Source organism: Orbilia oligospora (assembly GCF_000225545.1).
Source record: "Orbilia oligospora ATCC 24927 unplaced genomic scaffold scaffold00054, whole genome shotgun sequence".
NCBI classification, from domain to species: Eukaryota; Fungi; Ascomycota; class Orbiliomycetes; order Orbiliales; family Orbiliaceae; genus Orbilia; species Orbilia oligospora.
Window position 1 is genome coordinate 1 of NW_011645611.1, and position 23,238 is coordinate 23,238.

The 23,238-nt window shown below is 44.2% G+C and overlaps 12 protein-coding genes across 12 annotated transcripts; 7 read left to right on the plus strand and 5 right to left on the minus strand.

Moving 5' to 3' along the window:
* Positions 1-2,639: 2,639 nt before the first annotated feature.
* Positions 2,640-3,286, minus strand: AOL_s00054g1 (uncharacterized protein; the record flags this gene model as incomplete). Its single annotated transcript, XM_011121317.1, has 2 exons — positions 2,640-3,155; positions 3,224-3,286. The coding sequence occupies 2 exons, from the start codon at positions 3,284-3,286 to the stop codon at positions 2,640-2,642; spliced, it is 579 nt and encodes a 192-aa protein (XP_011119619.1).
* A 462-nt stretch (positions 3,287-3,748) lies between these two features.
* AOL_s00054g2 (uncharacterized protein) lies at positions 3,749-4,813 on the minus strand (the record flags this gene model as incomplete). Its single annotated transcript, XM_011121318.1, has 3 exons — positions 3,749-3,880; positions 3,942-4,287; positions 4,356-4,813. 3 exons carry the CDS (start codon positions 4,811-4,813, stop codon positions 3,749-3,751), a joined length of 936 nt encoding a protein of 311 aa, XP_011119620.1.
* Positions 4,814-5,561: 748 nt separating this feature from the next.
* Positions 5,562-6,749, plus strand: AOL_s00054g3 (uncharacterized protein; the record flags this gene model as incomplete). The annotated part of the gene is made up of 2 exons (XM_011121319.1): positions 5,562-5,578; positions 5,681-6,749. 2 exons carry the CDS (start codon positions 5,562-5,564, stop codon positions 6,747-6,749), a joined length of 1,086 nt encoding a protein of 361 aa, XP_011119621.1.
* A 956-nt stretch (positions 6,750-7,705) lies between these two features.
* On the plus strand, positions 7,706-8,559 carry AOL_s00054g4 (uncharacterized protein; the record flags this gene model as incomplete). The annotated part of the gene is made up of 2 exons (XM_011121320.1): positions 7,706-7,941; positions 8,025-8,559. 2 exons carry the CDS (start codon positions 7,706-7,708, stop codon positions 8,557-8,559), a joined length of 771 nt encoding a protein of 256 aa, XP_011119622.1.
* Positions 8,560-8,986: 427 nt separating this feature from the next.
* AOL_s00054g5 (uncharacterized protein) lies at positions 8,987-10,263 on the minus strand (the record flags this gene model as incomplete). Its single annotated transcript, XM_011121321.1, has 7 exons — positions 8,987-9,016; positions 9,092-9,211; positions 9,289-9,791; positions 9,872-9,902; positions 9,972-10,060; positions 10,128-10,161; positions 10,219-10,263. The coding sequence occupies 7 exons, from the start codon at positions 10,261-10,263 to the stop codon at positions 8,987-8,989; spliced, it is 852 nt and encodes a 283-aa protein (XP_011119623.1).
* Positions 10,264-10,752: 489 nt separating this feature from the next.
* Positions 10,753-12,081, plus strand: AOL_s00054g6 (uncharacterized protein; the record flags this gene model as incomplete). The annotated part of the gene is made up of 4 exons (XM_011121322.1): positions 10,753-10,780; positions 10,856-11,002; positions 11,107-11,792; positions 11,854-12,081. The coding sequence occupies 4 exons, from the start codon at positions 10,753-10,755 to the stop codon at positions 12,079-12,081; spliced, it is 1,089 nt and encodes a 362-aa protein (XP_011119624.1).
* A 25-nt stretch (positions 12,082-12,106) lies between these two features.
* Positions 12,107-12,644, plus strand: AOL_s00054g7 (uncharacterized protein; the record flags this gene model as incomplete). Its single annotated transcript, XM_011121323.1, has 3 exons — positions 12,107-12,190; positions 12,266-12,520; positions 12,588-12,644. 3 exons carry the CDS (start codon positions 12,107-12,109, stop codon positions 12,642-12,644), a joined length of 396 nt encoding a protein of 131 aa, XP_011119625.1.
* Positions 12,645-13,295: 651 nt separating this feature from the next.
* AOL_s00054g8 (uncharacterized protein) lies at positions 13,296-14,647 on the plus strand (the record flags this gene model as incomplete). The annotated part of the gene is made up of 3 exons (XM_011121324.1): positions 13,296-13,814; positions 13,883-14,206; positions 14,294-14,647. The coding sequence occupies 3 exons, from the start codon at positions 13,296-13,298 to the stop codon at positions 14,645-14,647; spliced, it is 1,197 nt and encodes a 398-aa protein (XP_011119626.1).
* A 188-nt stretch (positions 14,648-14,835) lies between these two features.
* AOL_s00054g9 (uncharacterized protein) lies at positions 14,836-15,703 on the minus strand (the record flags this gene model as incomplete). The annotated part of the gene is made up of 3 exons (XM_011121325.1): positions 14,836-15,035; positions 15,139-15,286; positions 15,374-15,703. The coding sequence occupies 3 exons, from the start codon at positions 15,701-15,703 to the stop codon at positions 14,836-14,838; spliced, it is 678 nt and encodes a 225-aa protein (XP_011119627.1).
* Positions 15,704-17,213: 1,510 nt separating this feature from the next.
* AOL_s00054g10 (uncharacterized protein) lies at positions 17,214-19,656 on the plus strand (the record flags this gene model as incomplete). The annotated part of the gene is made up of 11 exons (XM_011121326.1): positions 17,214-17,240; positions 17,310-17,359; positions 17,418-17,443; positions 17,518-17,544; positions 17,607-17,642; positions 17,725-17,873; positions 17,992-18,963; positions 19,031-19,228; positions 19,284-19,369; positions 19,435-19,539; positions 19,611-19,656. The coding sequence occupies 11 exons, from the start codon at positions 17,214-17,216 to the stop codon at positions 19,654-19,656; spliced, it is 1,722 nt and encodes a 573-aa protein (XP_011119628.1).
* Positions 19,657-20,323: 667 nt separating this feature from the next.
* On the plus strand, positions 20,324-21,094 carry AOL_s00054g11 (uncharacterized protein; the record flags this gene model as incomplete). Its single annotated transcript, XM_011121327.1, has 1 exon — positions 20,324-21,094. The coding sequence occupies one exon, from the start codon at positions 20,324-20,326 to the stop codon at positions 21,092-21,094; it is 771 nt and encodes a 256-aa protein (XP_011119629.1).
* Positions 21,095-21,534: 440 nt separating this feature from the next.
* On the minus strand, positions 21,535-22,455 carry AOL_s00054g12 (uncharacterized protein; the record flags this gene model as incomplete). The annotated part of the gene is made up of 1 exon (XM_011121328.1): positions 21,535-22,455. The coding sequence occupies one exon, from the start codon at positions 22,453-22,455 to the stop codon at positions 21,535-21,537; it is 921 nt and encodes a 306-aa protein (XP_011119630.1).
* Between the last annotated feature and the right edge of the window lie 783 nt (positions 22,456-23,238).

Sequence of the window (23,238 nt, forward strand, 5' to 3'; positions counted from 1 at the left end):
ATATTAAATTTTTTTATATATTTATTGCGTATATCTTTTTATAGTCTTTCTATAAATTATACTTGAATATTTAATTCAATTATTGTAATTTTATTTTAAAATTCTAATGGTTTATAAACTTTAATAAATTTTTTGATTTTTTTGATATTAATTCTACTTTATAATTTAAAATTAAAATTTATTTAATTTGCTAATAATTTAGTTTATATTATAATATATCTAATTATTCTTTGATTTATAAGTTATACTAAAATTTTAAAAGGATTGTAAAAATCTTTTTGACTTTCATAATTTATATTTATATCTAATAGATTGTAACTTTTTAATATATATTATTTTCCTTCTAAAAATTAAATTGGTTAAAATATTACACTTATTTTAAGATTTTTTAACAAAATTTTTTAAAATAATTTAATATTCTATTTTATTTCTTAATTTTATATATTCAAATTTTTTAAAAAATAATATAATATTTAAAATAAAGATATAAAATTATATAAATAGAAAATATAACATAATATAAAGTTATAAAATTAAATACCATTTAAATAATTTATAAAATTAAATTAATAAATTAATTAATGGAGTTTTAAAATAAACCAAAAACTATTATTATTTAAAAATCTTTAAATATATAATAAAGTTTATATACAAATATAGACAGAAGTATCTAATCTTATATTATCTTAAGTAATCTAATTAATAAGTAAAATTATCTAAAATTATATAAAATCACTTTTAACCTTAACATCAAACAATACATAAACTAACAAACCAGTACCAAACATTTCCACTAATCAAACAAATAGAATATATTATAGAACAACACATTTATACATAAGGCAAAAAATAGGCGTACAAATTCTTATTTTAGAGATTCCAAATAATTATAATAAAAATAACATTTGTAAGATAAAGAAAAGTAGAAACAAGAAGTATGTTTATCACACCAAATCATATCTCCTAATCGGGTTAGTTGATATGGCTGGGCCGTGACAGATGGAATCTTTTGATTATTTTTTAAATCTAATTGATTTTTTAGGAAGTATAGAGGAGTTTTTCCAGAATAGTTTGGATTTTTTAATAAAAGAGTTTATAGGAGGTATTTATGGGAAGGTTTAAAATAATCTTGTTTAATCTGTTTTATATTTATAATTCTTTTTAATTTATCCAAAATGCTTTGTTGAGAGTTTTTTTTTGTGTTTGTAGAGTTTTTGACTCTTAATATCATTTTTTTATCTAAAAGGATTTATTTGTTGCGTGCCTTTCTGTTAACATAACCTGCTCAGCAAATAAAGTATAATGGAGTAAGATGATAAAATATTTTATCCAATAATATTATAATAATGTATTTCTTTTTTTTTTTTTTGATGATTGTGGTGATTGATTTGTAATTGATTAGTGATTAATTAGTAGTTTATTAATGATTCATTACCATTTGATTATCAATCTCTGCTACTGCAATGTGTTGCTTTTGTTGGATCTTTCCGGCTACCATTTCTCTAAGTACTCCCGAACCATGATTGCTAACAGATCTTGTAAATTCCGCCCAGCTATTGTAACAATAATTTTAATTATCTTCTTTTAGAATTCGAAATTTAGATTACAAATTATGTTTACTTATATTTTATAATATGTTTTGTTATGCCAAAGTATTAGTGTAGTAGGGTATCTATGCAAAGGGGTGGTAACCATTGGGATAGGTTAAAATAGCCTGTAAGTGGATCTGTGTTGTTTACATTACAGTGTTAAGTACTTTGTCCTCTCTACTTTGTAACCAGACTCCGACGTATATTTATCTACCAACTATCACCACGATGTCGCATCTACTAATAACTAGTCTGCTGCTCGCAATCGGGTGGCAAGTGACAAGCATATTTGTGAGCTTGACTCCAGCGGTGTGTGTGTGTATACCTTGATATAGCTTGGATCGTTGCTAATTGACAAAGCTAGATTTGGGAAACGTATACACGAATCATACCAACGAGAGCGTCGGCCGATGCTAAAAAGCTTCGACAACAGCAAGCAGAGATTTTGAGGATCCGAAAAGAAATGGCCACTATAAGTAGCCAAGATGAGTTTGCGAAGTGGGCGAAACTAAGGCGGGAACATGACAGAAGAGCTGCTGAGTCCGAAAAGTTGTGTAAGCCAGGCTTCCGTTTCTTTTATCTCATTCCCAAGCTATGTCACCTTTTCTGATCACCTAGCATCTAGCTGAAATCGTGGACACCCACAAGATGAGGTTTAGCCAGGCCATCTCGACTACCCGCTGGCTACTCTTCTCAGGATTAGGTTTTTTTATACAGTTTTGGCACCGTAGAGAACCGGTGTTTTGGCTTCCAAATGGATGGGTACCAGATTATGTAGAATGGGGGTTGTGTTTCCCACAAGCTCCCCGGGGTAGTGTGAGTGTTAATGTGTGGGGTGCTTGTACTGCCGCCGTCGCGGCTCTGGTGTCAACGTGGTTAGGACCAAGCCGATTGACCAACAATCGCGTAATATAAGGCCGGAGGATAAAAGAATGTCACATCCTCTCATTCCGCTTTGGTTGTTCATTAAGCAGGCTACTGTACATAGAAATTATCTGGCTCCATGGGCCCAATTCGATAGTGTTACATCAAACCTTCGGATCTACCTAATCATCCCAAGGAATAAGATATGCCCGCCGTCTCCCATCTTTTAACTTTGCTTAACCTCCGTCTGTTTTCTTTCCTTTGAAGCTGGTTCCAAACCTCTGGGGGCCTCCTGCGTTCGTGCCTGAGTCGGCGTATTTTGGCGAGCGGCGCAACTTTCCATTTCCTATTCGCGCCAATCCACATATTCTCATCACACTCGCATTCCGCAAGTAGCTTGCATTTTAATATATGTCCATAAAGCAGATAGTTGTTCATAGTCTCAGCCACAATGCGCGCAACCTCCACTGATGAGAATTGTATGAAAGCGTAATGTTTGGATTTCCCAGTTGCTTTATTTCGGCAAAGCCTCAGGCGGTCTATTGTTCCGAACTGTGAGAAATAGGCGCGCATCTCATCCTCGTAGAAACCGTGGGGTATGCGGCCAAGGTATATGACGCCAGATTTTTCAGCAATGGGGGTTTTCGCTGCATCTTCTGCTTCTTTTAGGGACATTTTAGAGTCGGTGGTATTGGTAGCTTCCTGTGGACATGTTAAATGCGAATGTTATATTAGTACTATCTAAGCTGGGTTGAGGAGGTTCGACTGACCGCCGGATCTGTTTGAATCCTAGGCCTTTTACGTGAGCGTTTATTTTGAATAGCAGTTGACATTTCTGGTTGTGGATTGTAATTTTGGGGGTTGTCGCTCAGGATGGTTTTTTATGATGGATGGTGCGAAAAAAATCCTTGGATGGGATTTTCACACAACACCTGCCCTGCGAACTCTTGGCACAGATTGCTTACCTCAGTGCATGCAGGGAAACCGCCACGCCAGAGGCAAGCTTACATGTTACAGCAGCAGTTGATATTCCACAATGGTTGCGCACAACAACCAAAATTTATATTTGCACTCTTGAAGCCCAGTATTACATAGTTGCCTCTATTATGGGCCTGTAGTGGCACGCAGAAGGACCTGTTATTGGGGGGGAAAGAAAAAAAATAAGAGAGAGAGAGTCGACGTCGAGAAGAAATGAAGTGGAATACTTCTTGGTAGCTGAAGAGTGCGAAGCAATAGACGATGGCGGGTGAACCCACTAAATTTGAGATTCAGCATGATCAAGGGGCTCCCACAGACTATATTGTTTGATCCATTTGCTCTCGAGTAGGAGAAATTGATTTTCTAGTGAGGTCCTCTTCGTCGCTTTGGTCCGAGTTTTCGGCGGACGTCGCTTTAGACCCACGATTACTGCTCGATCGTACCTGCATCTATAAATTGAAGTTAGCCTGATAGATAAAATCCTCCTTGCTATAGTAATGACTGTTTTACCCAGGATCGAACACCTCCTATGAGCCCTAGAGAGTATCCGGTGGCAAAATCTGTATGCGGGGATGCGGAACGTCCGATGTCAATCTGGTCGATGCTAGAGCTAGTAGCATTATCAGGGATCGAAAGTGCGGGGAGAGTTTGCGGCTGCGGCGACCAGAATTTTCCAATTTCACCCCTTAGTTCTCTTCCCGTGGTTGTCCAATTTGTTTTGATGGAATCGCGGAGTTCAACCGCATGCCGTTTTATGTCAAGCTCGTTTTTCTTCAACCATGATACATTGAGATCCTGCCGCGGGGTGCCTCTTCTCAGCTGCCTTGTAATATATTTGTCATAATCCCGTACTATCCTGCATATCTCGGACATGTTAGCGAGAGGACCCAAGACAGCGGACAGGTAAGGTTGGATGTAGCGGACTTTGTTATAATGTACGTCGTTGAAATTCCTTCCGTCCGTTGGGTGACCAGAAACTTCCCTGCCTCTTTGCAAGGTTTATATATATCGTCCGTGTCAGCTCCGGCATAGGGCTCGTCATCGTGCGCAACGTAATCGATAGCGTGTTTCTCCAGAAAACTGGGGGTTACTATCCAAGGGGCGTCCTCGATGACTTCATCCACCCATTTACAATGCCGCAAAGTCTCCGCTCTCTCTTTATCAGTCAGGACAGTCAAGCCCTTTCTTTTGTGGGTTTCTATATCGTTGGGGATCCCGACAAGGAGGTAGGTGTTCGGAAAGGCTTTCTTCGCCTGTTCGAGCTGTCGCATATGCCTATGATGGTGTCGGGTCATATACACCAAAATTAACAGTGCTAGTGGACTTATACGCGTATATAAGTACTCACCCAAGATGGAAAAGGTCGAAAACACCATCAGCATAGACCCGAACCGAACGGTCTGTAGGAGGAGGGTTCATGCTATAGCCCTTGGGGACCAGGCTCTGGCCGTTTTGAGGCGGTGGGATCCCTTCTTTCTCCGAGGCTAGCTTGAGCTTAGTTTCGGGTCCTTCCGTGTCTGAGGAATTTGAATTGTCTCCTTTAAACTTCTTTGCGTCCGGCTCATCTGCGTTATCCCACCGCTCAGGCTCCTGCCGCTTCGATGGCCCGTTCGGGTGTGTCGGGTCAGCCATTGCTCTCTACTATACTGGAAAGCAATCGATAAGAGGTTAGCAATTGATGAGTCGGACGCACCTTGCTTACATTAATCATCGACGTGGGAGACTTACACTGCAATTGAGAATATTAATACGGACTCTGGCTAGTCTGGCGGAGTATCTTTCCTTCCTTCCTATTCCCTTTCCTTTTTTTGAAATTTTTTTAAACAATTTTTAATTTTTTTGATTTTTGTCGGGTTTTAAATTTATATTTGGGGGAGAACAATTCGAATCGGATTCCTTGGAGAGTGGTTTTTTTCCCTCATACCAATTACATGCAGCTAAGCTAAAACCATGACGACATGGCAGAAAGGACACGCTAACTCCACCCGCATTCTGTTTAAGTGAGCAAGTACCTGTCCTGCCTTGTTACCAATTGTTGTCAACTACACAGCAAACGAGGGCTGCTCAAAGTATCAGTGCCGGATAGGTATATATGTCATCTTAGAGGACCAAGCCAGGCAAGCAGCAGATATGGTTTCATGGACGACGTAAGCTACCCCCCTCTTAAGTAGTGTATATACCTAGGTACTTGGCTTTTAAGTAAGTACTTAGGTACCTATCTAGCAAAACTAACCATCGCTACACCTTAGACTTCAGACGGCCGCATTCCTCTTTGGACCGATTTTCATTCCTAAACTTATCGCGATTATCCGGTCCGTGAATGTGCGGAAAACATCGACACGAACTCTTGACCCTCAGACAAGATTGAGTCTGAATATTTTAACGCTTACCATATTCCTCGCACTTGCCTCTTCGTTATCCTACTTTCAAAGCCAAAATATCATCAAGGCGACGGAGAGTCGACTTCTTCTGACGCCTAACGATGTTCTCCTGCGTAGACTTGAAAATCTACGGCTCCGAGAAGGGCTACAGGGCCTCTCAAGTACCGATGTAGTACTACTAAACACGCTCAAAACAAGGGAGGGTCGTCTCCTCTATGCTGCACATGGCCCCAAACCCTTGACTGAATGTGCTTGGTGCTCAATTTCGGACCCCTCTAGTTATTTATTTTACAGTGCTCCAACAATTGCGGCCCCTCATATTGTGAACATTGCTGTTCTCGGATTGGTTACATCCTCCTTGTCTTCCAAGACTGCCAGGTCATTCCGGATCTCTGCTACCATGGCTGGATTAGGGGTTGCTTTAGGGGAATTCGTTTTACTATACAGCCATGACCTTTTGCAAAATACACAGGCTACTTCAACTCAAGATATTAACTGGTACCATTGGCGGCTACTCACATATAGAGGCTTAGCGATCGCCACCATCAACTGTATGCTTGGAGTCGTAATTTATATGACTGCTACAGGCCGGTATGGCTTCAGTGGGGTTTCGGATTTGGAAAAGATTGAAGCCTTGTCCAAATCTCTCGATGTTGGAGTGAGCCACGTTCGGACTAGCCTTTTTGTGAAGAGCACAACGACGAGAAATGAATCGAACCTGAACGACATCTCCGAATTCTGGAGAACAGAAGCAGCGAATCGTCGGAACATTGCAAGCCAGGTCGAGGATACAAAAAACCAGGTATTGGGGCGTGTCAACCTCAACTCTATCAACGATGAAGCATTCAAGTTCACTTCTAGCCTCATCGATGCTATCGCCGCAACAAAGGGCCCTGTTTCCAATATACAGAACTCAACAGAGCTCTCGACAAGCTAGCAGTATTTAAAATTTTCTTAAACGTAATGGATCAGTTATCGATATCGGGTTTTAGTCAATTAACTAGGAATGTCGTTTCTTTTTCTTCTTTTTTATTTTTTAATTTTTTTTTAGAGAAATGATACTCGCTAGGAATCGAGATTGCATCGTCTAAATGTTGTTTTGCGAACACCATTCCAGGATGTTTGGTTATGTTTTGCTACTTGAGGACCCCCCCTCCTTAGCTTGTTTATCGGCCAACGCTGCCAACACAGGCATATAGATTAGCGCAAATGTAATGTGATACTGTTCATTATTATTTTTTGTAACAGGGCGAACCTTTTGCTTGCTTCTGGCGCATTATCTCGGCAGTGGCTTCCTTCTGGCGCTGATACTCAGATCCGCTGACCTAGAGCTGTAAGTTTATGATGTAGCAGAAGATATCCCGGACTTCTTCAAGCTTACTGAGTTTTTTTTCTTCTAAATGGTCGGAGTGAAGTTAGAGAAAATCAGCCCCAACTTTGACATTGTGGGAAGTCTTACCTGGCCGGACTGTGCTTTGAGGTTCTTTTCCCTGGCCTTTTCCCTCTGGTTTCCTCTGGTCATTTTGCAGACGGGTGGCTCTTGGAGTGCTAATGTCCCAACGGTAAGTCAAGACTGGGAAGTAGTATTTAGTACTATGTACTTGCAATAGTTACTTAAGTAGTATGTAAGAAGGTTGTTTGGGGAACGAGAAGGGCTATTTGTTGGTGATGAAGAATACGGATTCGTTCTTCTTATCTAAGTACTTAATTCGCTGAAGTAAGTATTTATAGGTAAACTTGGCATCACGTGATTAAAATCAGGGTGTCGCTAATGCTGGGCTGCTGGGAGTCCCTATATCAGATAATGTATGCACGCTTATACCCGACCAATCCATGGAAGCCTCAGACAAAACTTCGGGATCGAAGCAGAGAAGAAGATAAAAAAACCATGGCATGGCAGCTTTGCGATTTCGAATACGGCTGCCGAGCTGCGGTTTTGCTCTACTCCACGCCGGGAAAGCCCCAGCCGTACTGAACAAAACCCTCGACGTCGACAGTCACCATGCTCGGTGTATCCACCGCTACCCCTCACCCCGTGCACAGCATCGCAACTCTGATTATGGACACCAAAAGTCTCTTTATGATACCTTAGGACTACCCCCCTTCTCTAGTCCATCTGAGATTAAGCGGTAGGTTATCTCAGAAGCATCCTTTGTGGGTGTATACTATCGTGCTTAAGGACTACCTGTTAACTAATGTTTGAGAAACCTAGTAAATACTACGAACTTTCGAAGCTTCACCACCCCGACCGAAACCAGGGCGACCCAACAGCAAACGATCGATTTGTCGAAATATCACATGCTTATAGAATTCTTTCTGGCTCTGTCTCCAAAACATCATATGATAGTTCCTTGAAGGTGTCTCGCTCAAAGAGCGACAGGCGTCACCACGGCCAGCGTGGGCCAGTTGGTGGACGTGAAGCGGGTGGACTATCGAAGAGGCCGGTGAGCCCACAAGGCCCACCCCCATCGTACTATCGAGATAGGCCCATCAAATTGGATGATCAGGCTAGTACACCACGTTCATCTCGGTTTAATTGGGACGAGAAGTACAGACAGCATTATATCTATCAAGAACGGTTTAGAAAGGGCTCAGGAGCATACAAGCCTATTGGCAAGACAAATTATTCGGATGTATCGGATTTCTGTTTAAGGGCAGTTGCGGTTGGGACCTGCATCCTTTTAGTCGGTGTTCTGGGCAGGTGGTTGGTAACGGAGATCAGCACTGACTATGATGATCGTGTATAGTCTAGTTCGCCAATAAATCCGCCATTTTAACCAACCTCGTAGGCAGCAGTATAGGCGCTTGGTTGGGTCTTAAATCCCCTCGCCCCCCTCACAGTGCTTATGCCTGTCATGAGTCCTTGCTGGCGAAGGCATAACTTTACGAATCACCAGGTGTCGAGAAAAGACTTGGCTCGCCATCCTCTGGGATTCAGTTGAAGCTTGGTCTTTCAGTATTTTCTTACGGGAGAGAATTCGGATCGCACAATACTTTCGTTATGGGGGTTCGGACTCTGAGACCTGTTTTCGAATATCTTTTGGATTTTACAAAAAGGAAGAAGAAGAAGGAGAAGAAGAAGAAGAAGCAGAGGGGGCTTTCTAAGAGTTATTTTCTAAATAATTTGATGGGTTTTCGCACAGATTAAAACATCAGCAAGGATACCGATATAGTTTAACCTTCGAAGGTAAAAGATGCACCGAACTATAATTTTCGATAATGTCAGTTGTCAGGGCATAGCGAACCGGGTCTAGGTCTACTCTGATTTTAGGAGCTTACCTTGTGTGCAGACTCGTTGAGCCGTTGGGTTTCGATTGAAACACCTAGGCCGATTGTAACACCGGGCCTTAGGACTTGGTTATAGGCTAGAGCTGCTATGCCCGCATTGTTGATTTTTGCCTATAAAGTAAAAGTATTAGTACTAGTGTAAATAACCGCCGTACCATACATTGATATAAGAGGGGAAAGAGAGTTACCTTGACAAAAGCTAGGGAATCAAGCTTATATTTGCTTCCAACCTCGAGACTAACAGCGGAGGTGCCTTTCGCGTCCCATGTAGTCTTAGCGCCAGCTTCGACTTGAGAGTTCACTTTGTGGTAATAGCTGGCGGAGAAGACGCTGAGGTTGTTGCTAGCAGTGATAGCAGCGGTGTATTCGGGTACAGAATACCCTAGGCCAGCTGCGTAGCGAGTGATTTTGGCGCTAGTGACATCGTATCCGACCTCTGCCCCAACCAGGAATCCTTCGTGACCAACGGTAAGGTCACCATTGAAGGTAGGTCCCTTCAAAAGATCGAAAAAGGCTCTGCCATGGAAATTTGGTTGGCGGAAGTGGAGGTTCAACTTCGCTCCAGTGTTCTTGGAAGCGGGGAGAAACTGGGTGAGGACCTCGGCCTTAAGACCATTTGCAATGGTATTGTCAAGCTCAACCTTCGTGTCAAGGGCATTGAAAGTAGTCCATGCCTGCGTCAAGGTAAGACCTGTATCATGGGTGCAATTGAAATATAGGAATAAGAAATTGTCCGCCCAAAGAATATCCTGGTTGGGGTTATGTTCATACCGGTTGGCTTATCTGTGTACTTGGCCTCGAGCTATTTGATTTTCAAACGCAGCTTAGCAAAAAGAATGGGAGAATAGTCATAGAGATTTGGATGCCAAACCTGTCCATTGATCCCGCTCTTATGATCACTCTTCCCTTTGACAGTGAAGGCAACGCCGTTTGGCGCTTTCGATTTTACTTCCAGAGTGGCTATAGAAAATCCAGTGCGAGTCAATGTCTAATCGGATAAACGTAGGGTTTTGTATGCAGCGATTACCCGCAGCGGTATGGTAAAAATCCTTATTCAGGAGCTGCGTGAACTGATTAGTGACATACTTTTTGTAGAGAGGATTTTCGCTTTAACCTACATCCAAACTTGGTTTGGCGATATCGGAAAAAGCAGGAGGAGCCATGTTGACAAATGTAGATGAGACGGTTGGGAAACTGATGGTAGTCAATATTAGGAGACTGAGTTCTATAAAGAGAATATGGGAGGGACTCACTGAAGGTATGTACGAGGTAGAGCGGATTGATGGTAGAGCAAAGACAACCGAGGAAGAAGAGGTCAGGTAGGTCAGGTATTGAGAAGATGAAAGGGCGGGTGGGCTGATTGGTTGGTGGGGGGAGGTGCGTCTGTGTGGTTTCAATTCAATTTTCCCGGCCTGTTTTTTCGTTTCGAGGACTGGGGGGGCTTACCCGATTCGGACATCCGGCTCATTTTTCATTGTATCAACTTATTATTACAACATCATACGGCCAGCAAGTGCAAGATCGATATCGTAGTATACACACATATAGCCATGTAAGTACTGAAGTTGATCACAAGCCTCACCGGTATTTGAATCTACGACAAGGGTCTTATGATTAGAAATAGTACCGTGTCTTTATCTCATCCTCAAAGCATGCCTGACACACCACAGGAAAGTCAAGGTATAAAGCCGAGCCCATAGACTAGACTTCTTCAAACTCATGTACTAAACTCCACGACCACCTTTGCATGTTTAGGTGCTGGCATCACAGCTATCAATAGCTTGGAAGCATCGCTTTCTAAAGAATTCTTGAAAACTAAACTCGAGGATGTCGAAGCTGAAGACAACGCTCCCGAATCTGACGACGAACCCGAAGATCCAGCGGCTATTACAAACGGAGGAGGTAAGAAAACAAATGGATTGCTCCTTTTAACGGTACTCCGCATACCATTTCCCGCGCTTTTTTAATCGAATATTTAATAATTGCCTCTGTTGTAATCGAAGTAGACACCGGCGGCACGCCTGGGAAGAAGAAGAAGAAGAAGAAGAAGAAGCCTAAGAAGAAGGGTGTCCCTGTCCCAACCACTCAATCCGATCCTCCCCGAATCCTTCTCTCGAGCCTGTTCCCGAGTCGAGTATACCCCGAAGGTGAATGTGTGGAATACAAAGACGACAATCTATCCCGGACAACGAATGAAGAAAAACGACACCTCGATAGAATCAATAATGATACACATCAAGATTTTCGACAGGGTGCGGAGATCCATCGTCAAGTTCGACAGTACGCTAAAAAAATGATTAAACCCGGCATGGCCCTCACAGATATTGCGAATAACATTGAAGATTCGGTGAGGGCGCTTTCTGGACACAATGGATTAACGGAAGGAGATGGCCTCATCGCGGGTATGGGCTTCCCGACAGGACTTTCTATCAACAACTGTGCCGCTCACTATACCCCAAACGCCGGAAACAAAATGAGTAAGGGCACTCTGTTTATGAAAAGAACAAGCGACGTGGGAGGCATGGCTAACACCCTCTCTCAACCAGTTGTCGGGGAAAAGGATGTCATGAAAGTTGACTTTGGAGTCCATGTAAATGGGAAAATCGTTGATAGCGCATTTACAGTCGCATTTGACCCTACATATGATAATCTTTTGGCTGCCGTTAAAGACGCAACCGATACTGGAGTCAGAGTATGCTGGATTCTCTTCTCGCTTTCCCTACACTATAAGGCGCTCTACTGACTTTCCCTAGGAAGCTGGTATCGATGTGAGGGTCTGTGATATCGGATCCGCTATTCAGGAAGTCATGGAGAGCTACGAAGTTGAAATTGGAGGTGTAACGTATCCCGTTAAGGCTATCCGAAATCTTAATGGACATAGTATCAACCCTTATCAAATTCATGGCGGAAAGAGCGTCCCAATCGTGAAAGGTGGTGACCAGACCAAGATGGAAGAAGGCGAGTTCAGCAATTGCGATTAATACATTGGTTCAAACCCGTAAACTAATGCTAAACTATACTCTGTCTACAGGCGAAGTTTTCGCAATCGAAACTTTCGGGTCCACGGGACGTGGTTTAGTTCATGACGATGTATGGCAAAACCATTAAACAAAACCCAAATCCGTTCCTCTCAATTACTATACTGACCAAAAGTGGATACGTTAGCTCGAGGTTTCACATTATGCTAAAAGATCAGATATTGATACTAGCACCGTGCCCTTGCGATTGCCGTCTGCAAAGTCCTTGTTAAGTGTGATTAATAAGAACTTTGGTACGCTTCCATTTTGCCGGAGATATCTCGATCGCCTTGGACAGGAACGCTACCTTCTTGGCCTGAATAACCTCGTTACAAGTGGTATAGTGGAAGCCTACCCGCCTCTTTGCGATATTAAGGGATCTTACACAGCGCAATACGAACATGTAAGAATCCCCCCTCATGATTTTTATATACATAATTCAGTAATTCCAATCACTTACTATTCCCCAGACAATTCTTCTGCGACCAACTTGTAAAGAGGTGGTATCTCGTGGGAACGACTATTGACCTAGAACGAGAATTCGACGATAACCGATATGTATAGTACTTCCATTTGTGGACAATAGTCTCCGGATCTAATAAATATAAATAAAACTAAAAAGAAAAAGAAAAATCCTCCGACGTTCTCCCGGTGGTTTTGCTTCGTAGAATCGATACACTTTAGGGTCTAAATACTATATATTAATATATAGCTTGCGTAATACCCTTGCACCTGCACACAGTATTCCAAAAATTGAGCTCTATCTCTGTCTAGCCGCTAGTCCTGCCAAGCCTGTCATTTCGAGAGCTGTAATAAAGCTCCTGTTCAAATCAGGTCATGTAACAACGAGTATGTGCCCACTTGAACACCAATCCATCCAAAAGGCTACGTAGACCTAAGCTCGCACGCCGAACAGCCGAGGCCGCTGCGACAGTTGAATCGACATACCAAGGTCAGCAAGCACAGGCGCAAGATTCCGATACTTTCTTGGCTACGCGGCCTTAAAAACCGGTTCTGTTTTCCCAAGAGGTTAGAAGCCACATTGGGGATCTAGATCAAGGAGTATTTATGTCCCATTGGCCCAAGGCTTTGGAAAAAAAAAAAAAACAGGATGCTGACCAGCTCTAGGAACGTGTAGATATTCATACGAAGTTTCCAATTCGTAATACGGGCTCATCATGCAAAAGACTGTCGTCGTATCGAGGAATTCGAAAACTAGCCCTGCTAGGCATAAAATCCCAGACCCAAGCCACAATTCCAATGAGGTCGACTCCCAGCTTTACGACTGGCTATGGACATACCAGGAAGAGCCCCATAGAACCCGTCGACAACTGATCATCAAGGCTCACCCCGAGGTACCGTTCAGCCCTTCGCCTACTACGTGGTGTGGATATGCTACTAAACCGTTCACTCTCAAGGTCACGAAACTGTGCGGCCCCGAGCCCCTTACGAAATACGTCGTTGGTTTTGTCGTGATACTTCAATTCTTGATCGCTTACTCGCTAAGGGATACACCGGTGTTTTCTTGGAAGTTTCTCCTGACCGCTTATGTTATTGGGGGCACCGCAAATCAAAACTTATTTCTAGCGATTCACGAAATATCCCATAATCTTGCTTTTAAAAAGCCATTTGCGAACCGACTACTTGCTATCGTCGCGAATCTTCCCATCGGAATACCATACAGTGCTTCATTTCGGGTAGGTTAAGGCTTTATTCCTCGTGAGCAACCGACGCAGATCACTAAATACCCGGTGCCAATACCTAGCCATACCATCTCACCCATCATAAGTCGCTTGGGGTAGAGGGCCTCGATGTCGATTTGCCAACTAGTTTAGAAGCCGTTTTTCTCGATTCGGTGCTGGGGAAGGCATTCTTCGCTACATTTCAGATATTCTTCTATGCTTTACGGCCGATGGCCATATACCGAATCCCATTTACTTGGATCCATTTCTTCAATGTCATTACGCAGGTTGCTGTCGACGCAATTTTCGTGAAGTTCGTGGGCTGGAATGTTTTATGGTACTTCTTTTGGAGCAGTTTCCTAGCAGGGAGTCTTCACCCATGTGCCGGGCACTTCATTGCAGAACATGTGGGTTTCTATTCCGTAGCTTTGCGGAGTCTTGGGTGTGTATTCGCTGCTTTCATATTCAGGGACTGACGTTCGCCGCATCTATAGTATGTTTTCGAGAAAATAAAGGAGCGGTCCTCAAGGTCATCGCCATCAGATATCCTACCTGTAGAAACATACAGTTACTACGGTGTCCTAAACTTTCTGACCTATAACGTGGGACTCCATAATGAACACCATGATTTCCCTGCGATCCCATGGACACGCCTATGGAAGCTCCGGGATATAGCAGCTGAGTTCTATGAGCCTTTGCCTCAGCACAAAAGTTGGACCTATGTCATTTGGCAATTTATATGGGACCCAAATGTTAGTCTCTGGAGCCGTGTCAAACGGGACCAAACCGTGGGGAAGGGTCGAAAAGTCGGTGGAGGGTGGACAAAAGAAGAACTAGGACAGGATTGATTTCAATTGCGTTGAGCTGTTGATTGCGTGATGGCGGGTGGGATATCTAGGCCTGCTAGTTTAACTGTATGGCGCAATGAAGCTCCCAAGCTTTGATACCAAAACCGCATTTAACATGTGCCGGATTTATACTGTGTCTAGATTATAGATCTTATACCGTTCGACTTTTGCCGGGGTTAACGGTGTTCTCAGCGGTCGATACTTATACCACAATTGAAGCATACTGCCTCTGTAGGAGATTCTAAGATTTCATCGCTTTTGCACCCCGGACACGTCCTGTTGGATTGTATTCTTTGTGTGAAATCCGGGGACTGATGGTAGTTGATAATTTCTTGTAGTTCTTGCTCCTCAACGTCTGCCATTAACTCGACCATTGCCATATCCTGATCTAAAATCCGTGACCACCATGACGAATAAGTGACAAAGTTAGGGCGGTAGGTTAGAGAGTACGGGTGGTTTATGCCCGAATCAGGGTAAAGGAGTATACGAACCTTGGTGGCCTGCCGGATAGGTATCCGCCATGTGAAGTGCTTCATATTCATCGCTTGCGGGAGGTTTACATGAGGACATCGCAACTGCTACGCGTTCCTGGCCGCTCTCCCATCGATTTCTCTCCGATAGATATATTAAGCGTAACATCTAACCAGAGAAGGGGAGGGGTAATCAGCAGCGCTCGACGGAGGATGCGACGACGTTTCGAGAGGGGGTGGGGGATGTATATCTCACCTCGTCTTCGCCGCCTCTCGCCTGCATTGCCCTATTTTCCCGTTGTGCTTGGAGTTTTTCTAGTATAAGGTTGCGCCGTCTCTCACGAGCATCATCCAGCCTCTGTGGTAGTGGGTTGGGGCGAAAAACGCGTTTCCCCTGTTGGCTATTGCTTCCAAGCAATTCTCCCGTAGGAGAGTTGGAAAGGTGGTGTTGCTGGACCGGAGAACTGCCGAAGTGAAATGGATTACCTGGGTTGGAGGGAGAGGTTGGAGGGGCGAAATTTATGGATTGCATCGGGGTATGGAAAGATTCATGGGGGTGAGCATTGTCGGACGGACGGTGGGACATCGGGGCTTGTCACAGATGGTATACATAGGTGGGGAGGGAAGTCTTGAGTATGTAACTTGGGGAAGTCGGTACTGAGCAAAGGAAGGGTTTCTACCGGAAAAGCAAAATGGAAAAGTAAGTCGGCGTATTCGGGGTGGGCGGGTGAGTGGATGTATGAGTATTGATGTCGAAGACAAGGAGAGGAGAGGAAATCTAGATTTGATGACTGAGGTTGGAGAGAGTAAGTAGCCTGGTGACCCCACACACCTAGGTACTTAAATCCTTAAGTACTTAAGTAGGTAATTACATACTTACACAGAGACTAACTTAACACACGTCCACCCAGCGCCGTACTTAGGTAATGTACTTACTTCCTCCTCCTTATATAATATGATTATAACTAAAAGCAGCAGTTCGGAGATGTCAGCCAATTGCATTGCGAGATATTGTCAATACTTATGCACCCCGGATGCATATCGAGGCTATTCCTCTCGCAAACGGCGACATGCATCTTGCAATGCATCCCCCACCGTACATGTACATATACTTCTAAGTAAATACATCTGCGCATGCCAGCACCGTCAATGAAATAATGAAACCATGCACCGCATCTATGATCTGAGGAAAAGCTAGACGGCGAATACGACCCAATCCCATTGTAGTGCATCGGGTTCTAGCCGTCACCCTGTGGGGGTTAGAATTAAGCTTAAGGGCAGAGGTAAGCTACATAGGCTAAGAGGCCTAGAGGTCCATTTAAAGGGTCCAATCCTGCTTCGTCCTCTTACTGACTTATATAGTAGACTTACATTGTATTAGAATATCCAGGATAGTGGTCTATGTGCAAGTAAGTACTGACTTAAGCTAGTCTCGATCCGACGGGGTTTAAACGTTTTCTGCCCAACATCTCATACTTGAGTCAGTCCTGGATTTGACTTGACTTCTTATCTACCTGAGTAGTACTCAAGTAAGAAGTACCTACATAAGTACTTAAGTAAGTACTTACTTTTCGATTATTTCACCACCACCACGGCGCTTTCCTCTCTGATTTACCCGAACACTGAGCTCGCGACCTCTTTTTCTGGTTACTATTTGCCTTCTTCTTCCCTATATACATAAGTATATACCTACTTAAGGTATATACATTTATTATCATTAAAATTTATTTATTTATTTTTTTTCTTTCATTTTTTTCAGCTTTCTCCTCACGCACAAAATTACAATATATAAACGAGTGTTTTCGCCTTTTATGTTACTCTGTTTCCCATTCCTCCGTCATTCCCATCACAGCTACAATTGAGCATTTACCCTTGCAATTGCCTGTATCCGCATGTATCGGTATCGGCCCTAGATCGGACACCAATTGGCGATTGACTAACTCTCTCCAGTTCCGCATTCGCAACTGCCAAATCAAAAGAGTCACAGCCTTTCTTGTATCCCCCTTTCAACACCAACATACACGGAGTCGCAGAACTGCAGAGCTTCCCAAACCCCAATTTGTTATCCAATCGATTAAGAAACCAAAAACGAAGAAATGTGTGGAATTTTCGCCTGTCATAAGGTATTTGTTTTCTAGCCATTCGGTCTTCAGTCTCATAGGAAACTAACCTCGTTTTCTTAAATTATAAAGCACCCCAATGTCCAAGGTTTCAAGCCGACGGCCTTGCAGCTCTCCAAAGCGTAAGAATATTAACTTGCCACCTTGTTTATCCTCGTCGCTTTCTAATTCCTAGAGTAGGATTCGTCATCGCGGTCCCGATTGGAGTAGGTTTTTAGATGCTCCCCTTAGGTGCTCTCCTGGGCGACCCCCCGAGCTTTGTTTCTAATGTTTATTACAGGTGGAAATGTAACTTCTAATAAAACAAGTATGCCTCACCACCCAAGAAAGCAAATTCTGCGAAATTTAGTCTGATTAATCCATCTGTAGTTCTCACCCATGAAAGGCTCAGCATTGTCGGCATCGGTACGTTCCTTTTGCCCCTCTTCCACCCCACCATCAACGTACCAGAATGTTTTTGGGACTAAGACGATCCCTTGCGCTATAGATAGCGGTGCACAACCCTTAACCAGTGAAGATGATACTCTGATCCTGGCGGTCAATGGCGAAATTTACAACCACAGGCTCATCCGGAAGAGTTTCGGCGAGAAGTATAAGTTTAAGACGCACTCAGACTGCGAGGTCATTCTCTATCTAGTATGCCAACTATCATTCTTAACCACTTCCTCCTCCTCCTCCTCCTCCCCCTCCCCCTCCCAGTTCACCCCTTTTCTTTCCTCTAGAAATAAAAATGTAATCTCACAGTCGAACATAGTACGCTGAGCATGATATCGAAGCTCCCAAAATGTTAGATGGGATGTTTTCGTTTATCCTTTATGACTCGGAAAGGGATAGGGTCGTTGCAGCTCGGGACCCTATTGGCATCACTTCATTTTACCAGGGATGGAACTCGTCGCAGCCCGACACTGTTTACTTTGCCTCAGAGCTCAAGTGTTTACATCCTGTTTGCGATAAAATAATCTCCTTCCCCCCAGGTCACGTCTACGACTCGGAGACCAATAAAACCACCAGATATTTCCAGCCTAGTTGGTGGGAGCCAAGCCGGGTCCCTACTGCACCTCTCGATTTGAAGGTTATCCGGGCCACACTCGAAAAATCCGTGAGAAAGCGCTTGATGGCAGAGGTGCCATATGGTGTTCTCCTATCAGGAGGCCTTGATTCGAGTCTTATTGCTTCAATAGCCGTCAGGGAGACTCGGGCTGGCTCTGATCTCAATATTTATAATACCCCCAACGGCACTAACGACCATCTTGTCGGGATCGACGACGAAGGTCACCTAAAGACAGTTCGCAAGTACGAGAGGTTGCGATCCTTCTCTATTGGGCTCCCAGGGTCGCCAGATGGGGTTGCGGCACAAAAAGTTGCCGATTTCCTCGGAACGGAGCACTACAATTACACATTTACCATCCAAGAGGGCCTCGACGCGCTACGGGACGTAATTTATCACCTGGAGACATACGACGTTACGACAATTCGAGCATCAACCCCGATGTATCTTCTGAGTAGGAAGATCAAAGCCCTCGGCGTGAAGATGGTTTTAAGCGGAGAAGGGAGTGACGAAATATTTGGTGGTTATTTATATTTCCATGCCGCTCCGGACAAGGCGGCATTCCATGACGAAACTGTGAGGCGGGTTAAAAACCTCCACCTTGCTGATTGCTTGAGAGCCAACAAATCAACTTCAGCGTGGGGTCTGGAGGCTCGTGTGCCGTTTCTCGACAAGGAGGTAGGTGAATTTCCTCGCACCTAGGGGTTTCGGGAATGGGGAATGCTAACTACGGATGCAAAATCAGTTCTTAGATGTGGCAATGGGGTTTGACCCCCAGGAAAAAATGATTGGGAACGGCCGAATTGAAAAATGGGTTCTACGAGCTGCTTTTGACACAAGCTCTGAGCCTGAAGCAGAACCATTCCTTCCAAGAGATATTTTATGGCGGCAGAAAGAGCAGTTCAGTGATGGGGTTGGATACGGTTGGATTGACGCGCTCAAGGTATGTTAATCGTTCGTGTGAATAGAGGGCCCGACTCACCAACCGCTACTATTAGGATACCGCGGCGAGCGTAGTGAGCGACGATGATTTTGCAAAGCGTGGGGAACTTTGGGAAAGCGATGCTCCGGATACAAAGGAGGCGTGAGTTCTTCTGCGAACCCATCCAAACCCAATCCCTTCGATAGGTTACTAAATTTGTGTAACAGATACTGGTACCGTCAGATGTTCGACGAGCAATTCCCCAAACAGTGTGCATCTACTGTGATGCGCTGGACTCCAACATGGTCCAAGCAATCGGATCCTAGCGGAAGGTACGCCAGCTTTTACTATACAAAAAGATAAGATTGTTTACTGGTTACTGACTTAGTAATAATACAAATAGGGCCATATCCACCCATGTCGCAAAATATGAGAGCGCGGAGTCTTGATTAGATTTAGTTTTCATGTCGGCACCGTTCTTGGAACATCGAAGAGAAGAGGTAAACACTTGGCCAAATATTTAATTTGCCCACGTACCCAAGTCACCCGATTAGTTTATGTATCTGTTATGTATCGATATCTATCATTACCGTATATTATATCTGCTTGTTAACGTTCACTACGAATTATAATACTACAACTACTGCTACTACAGCCGTTACTACTGCTGCTACTACTACGGCTTCTGTTACCGGTAATGCTATTGCTATTTGTGCTTCAAATGCCTAATTTATGATGTAACTCATCTCAATTGTGCATGGTGATGCTTTTGTGACGTCCCTCTTAGCTTGGCCAGCCGGCCGTCCAGTCAAATGCTTGTTCCTGCATATGCCTGACTGTTTTTGTGTTGGCGCGGGTGAATCTTTCCTGGGTTGTCATTTTTAGAACTCTCCCTCGCCCTCTTCCAATCCTATCCCTCCCTGCCAAACTACTTAAGTACTTAAATAAGTACCCAGTACCTGACCAAATGCTGCGCCCGAATCCAAATGCACATCTCCAGTTGCCTGTCAGTATCGATATCCACCGGATTCCTCGGACTATATTATCTGCCAAACCTGCGTGCTCCCGCAAAACAGGCCGATAGCCTGTACGCCGACCGGTCTTAGTTCCAATACAATGAAATTAATCCAATATAGAACATGGGAGTCTTTGCTGGTGTTGTTGGTTGCCCTCCTCCTCTCATCGCGGATCGCCTCGAGTTCACTTTTGGATGACAGCCCCCAGAAGCGACAAGTTTCCAACTCCGATGGACCAACCTCATCACTACCGGATCCGACATCATTAGAGCTATCGTCACTCGACCCTGCACCAACCTCTTCTGGTGGCAGTGATGATGGGTTACTGTCTGCTGGAACGGATGCGGGTCTTTCCACCACACCCCCCTTCAGCAACTCTACCACAACAACCTCAAAAGTTGAACCTCCTCGATCCGACGAGCCTGGTTCGACTAGTACGGTCACGCAAGTCCCCGTTCCAACGAAGGTGACGGTTACACGCACTATAACCGATGAATTTGGTCGAGAGTCAACAACAACCGATGTGGTTCCGACAACGACAATGGTTTCGTCGGACGACCCTTCTCTAGCGAACGGAGGCGAACCCGGGTCTCCATCTGGTGTTACTCCGCAGCAGAAAAAGATTATTATTGGCGTTGTTGTTAGCGTCGTTGGTATACTGTCTATTGTGGGCGTCGCTGGTGTTATATGGCGGATTTGGTTTAGTCGGCGTGGAGGTGAAGAAGATCTCTCACTCCATCGCAAGGAAACACCTCCACCGTTGTCGGTTTCGAGTATACCAAGCGGCGATGGCACCGCTCGAATTGTTAGCGGAAGTGACCGCAGAAAAAAGTCAGCATTTGGGAACATGAATCCCTCCTCTAATTTCTGAACCATTTTGTCTGATTTCAATTCACAGTCCAGGTTTTGAAGGGTTTTGGGGATCGCCTTTAAGTTTTAGGGCGCTTTATCTAGCGATTGAGACATCCTGGCTGGCCCAAAGGCTGACTGGAGGCGGGCCTTTTGCCCCAGAAACTCTCCCCTTCCCCCCATTGTTTATCTGTTATTCATCCGTTAGTTTTTCTTGGATTGTTCCGCATACCACTCAATCATCTATAATCACGTCATATATATACTCTGGAGGATACTATATTATAAATATACGAATTGATATCTGGATGCCACCGCTGAGCAGAGAGGCCTTTTGATCATGACCTTCTTAGCTAATGGCGCAAATACCGAATGTAACATCTTTGCTAGGAATGCTTGCGCATTATTTTAACACGCTGGTTCTTGGATTAGGAAAAAGACTAACTTGACTCTGATGTTGTTTTATTCCCAGCCCTCGAGTAGTTTAAGTCTGCTTATTTCCCAATGTATAAGTGCGAGGCCTTGTAACAAACAGTCCGCAAGATCATCTAGTTTTTCTCCTGTTCTTGTCTTGGCTTGACTGGACACTTTAGAGAAGAGAGATGCAGTGTCTGCGGCAAGGAAGTTGCTCTTCTTGTATACTACATTATGCCCGTTTTCAAGCCATGATTTGACCAGTTTGACTTTCAAGGGTTTTGTGACTGTCCCTTTCCTAGCGCCATCGGTTAAACCGTACCGACCTAGCCAGTATCCGGTTGTTTTTTGGGGGCAGATACTGTGAGTCGCGCCTTGTTCCCAAATGCCCTCTTCTTGCAGTACTCTCAATGTAGCGTGAAGCATCGCTTCCAATTTGTTCACCCTGAGTGTCCACTCTTGTACCGCAGCCGATCCCATGGTCCGGTATCTCTGTTTTTCAATCGCTATGATGGTGGGTTTATGAGTCGTAATAAGTTGCCTTGCCAAAGCCGTGGCAAGCGGCGCTAACGAGACGGAGGCAAAATCCATATCTTGGGTGCCGCTATTCGGACCATTCTCATGGCCGTGGTTGAGATGGTGGTCGTAAAGAGAGAACTTTTGCCAAGTGAGTATCTCCGGGGTGACTGGTTCACTGGAGAAAATCTCCTGTTGGGAGACTCTAAGTAGGCACAAGGCCATGTTTTTGATCCCCATATCAATGCTCAATATCCGATGCTCATCCAGTTGTTTTTCCGCTGGTTCTAGCATGCCTGGTCTCGACCTTTGATAAGTCGCTAGTCTGGATCGGTGAGATCGAGCCTGTATCTCCATAGCCATTACGGTCTTTGTGCCGGAAACAGGCCACCCGCATCGCTGAAGGATATCCTTTAGTTCGCCGTTTCGTAGCAACGAAAGGCGCTGCAACATCTTTTGCTGGTTTCCGGCCTCTAAAGGGAGACCAGGCTTGCTTCATATGGAGCTAGCAGCCAGTAGTTTGGGCTGAGAATTTCAGAGCGAGCGCGAACTATATGTACAAGATTAGCAAAGATACTTTATATTTGAGGCCAGGTCAGCCCAGGCCATATAGATTGATACTTACTCTGCATACGTACGTGTAATTTATATGATGTGATAGCTTCGATGCAGTAGCTCCTATAGTAGTTAGGGTCAGGCGTCGCTAGTTTACTTTACCGACCTACCTAAGCTAGGGACCGACTTTAAGTATATATCCTCTCGAATTATTAAAGTTCTTGAGACCTGAGGTGGCTAGCGGCGCCAGTAGTGATGCCAGTGTGTTCTACATGGCAAGTACTTAAATAAGTACCTATTTGGTTTCCATCTGCGATATTTGTTATTTTAGAACTGGACCAGAAACAACAATTCGACTTTCCCAACACTGATTTGACCAATCTGCACCTGCTTGATACAGCGGTCCAGGCGAGTCTGGTGGTTTATCCGCACCCTGCTGTTAGTAATCCAGACCAAGCTTGCATGCGCATCCTCCCCGCAGGCAGGGTGGGGGGTCTTAATTTCTAATATTCTTCGGGATACTTCGGACATCACATCAAGGACTAAGAAATCATTGTTATTTCCGAAGTATATAACTTCGACGCCCGACTAAATTTCCGAGGAAACCCTCTTTCTGCTTCCATCTTCTCTCTCACAAAACGGTGCATCTTCCAAACGTCTCCGTTCCCCGCATATCACTAC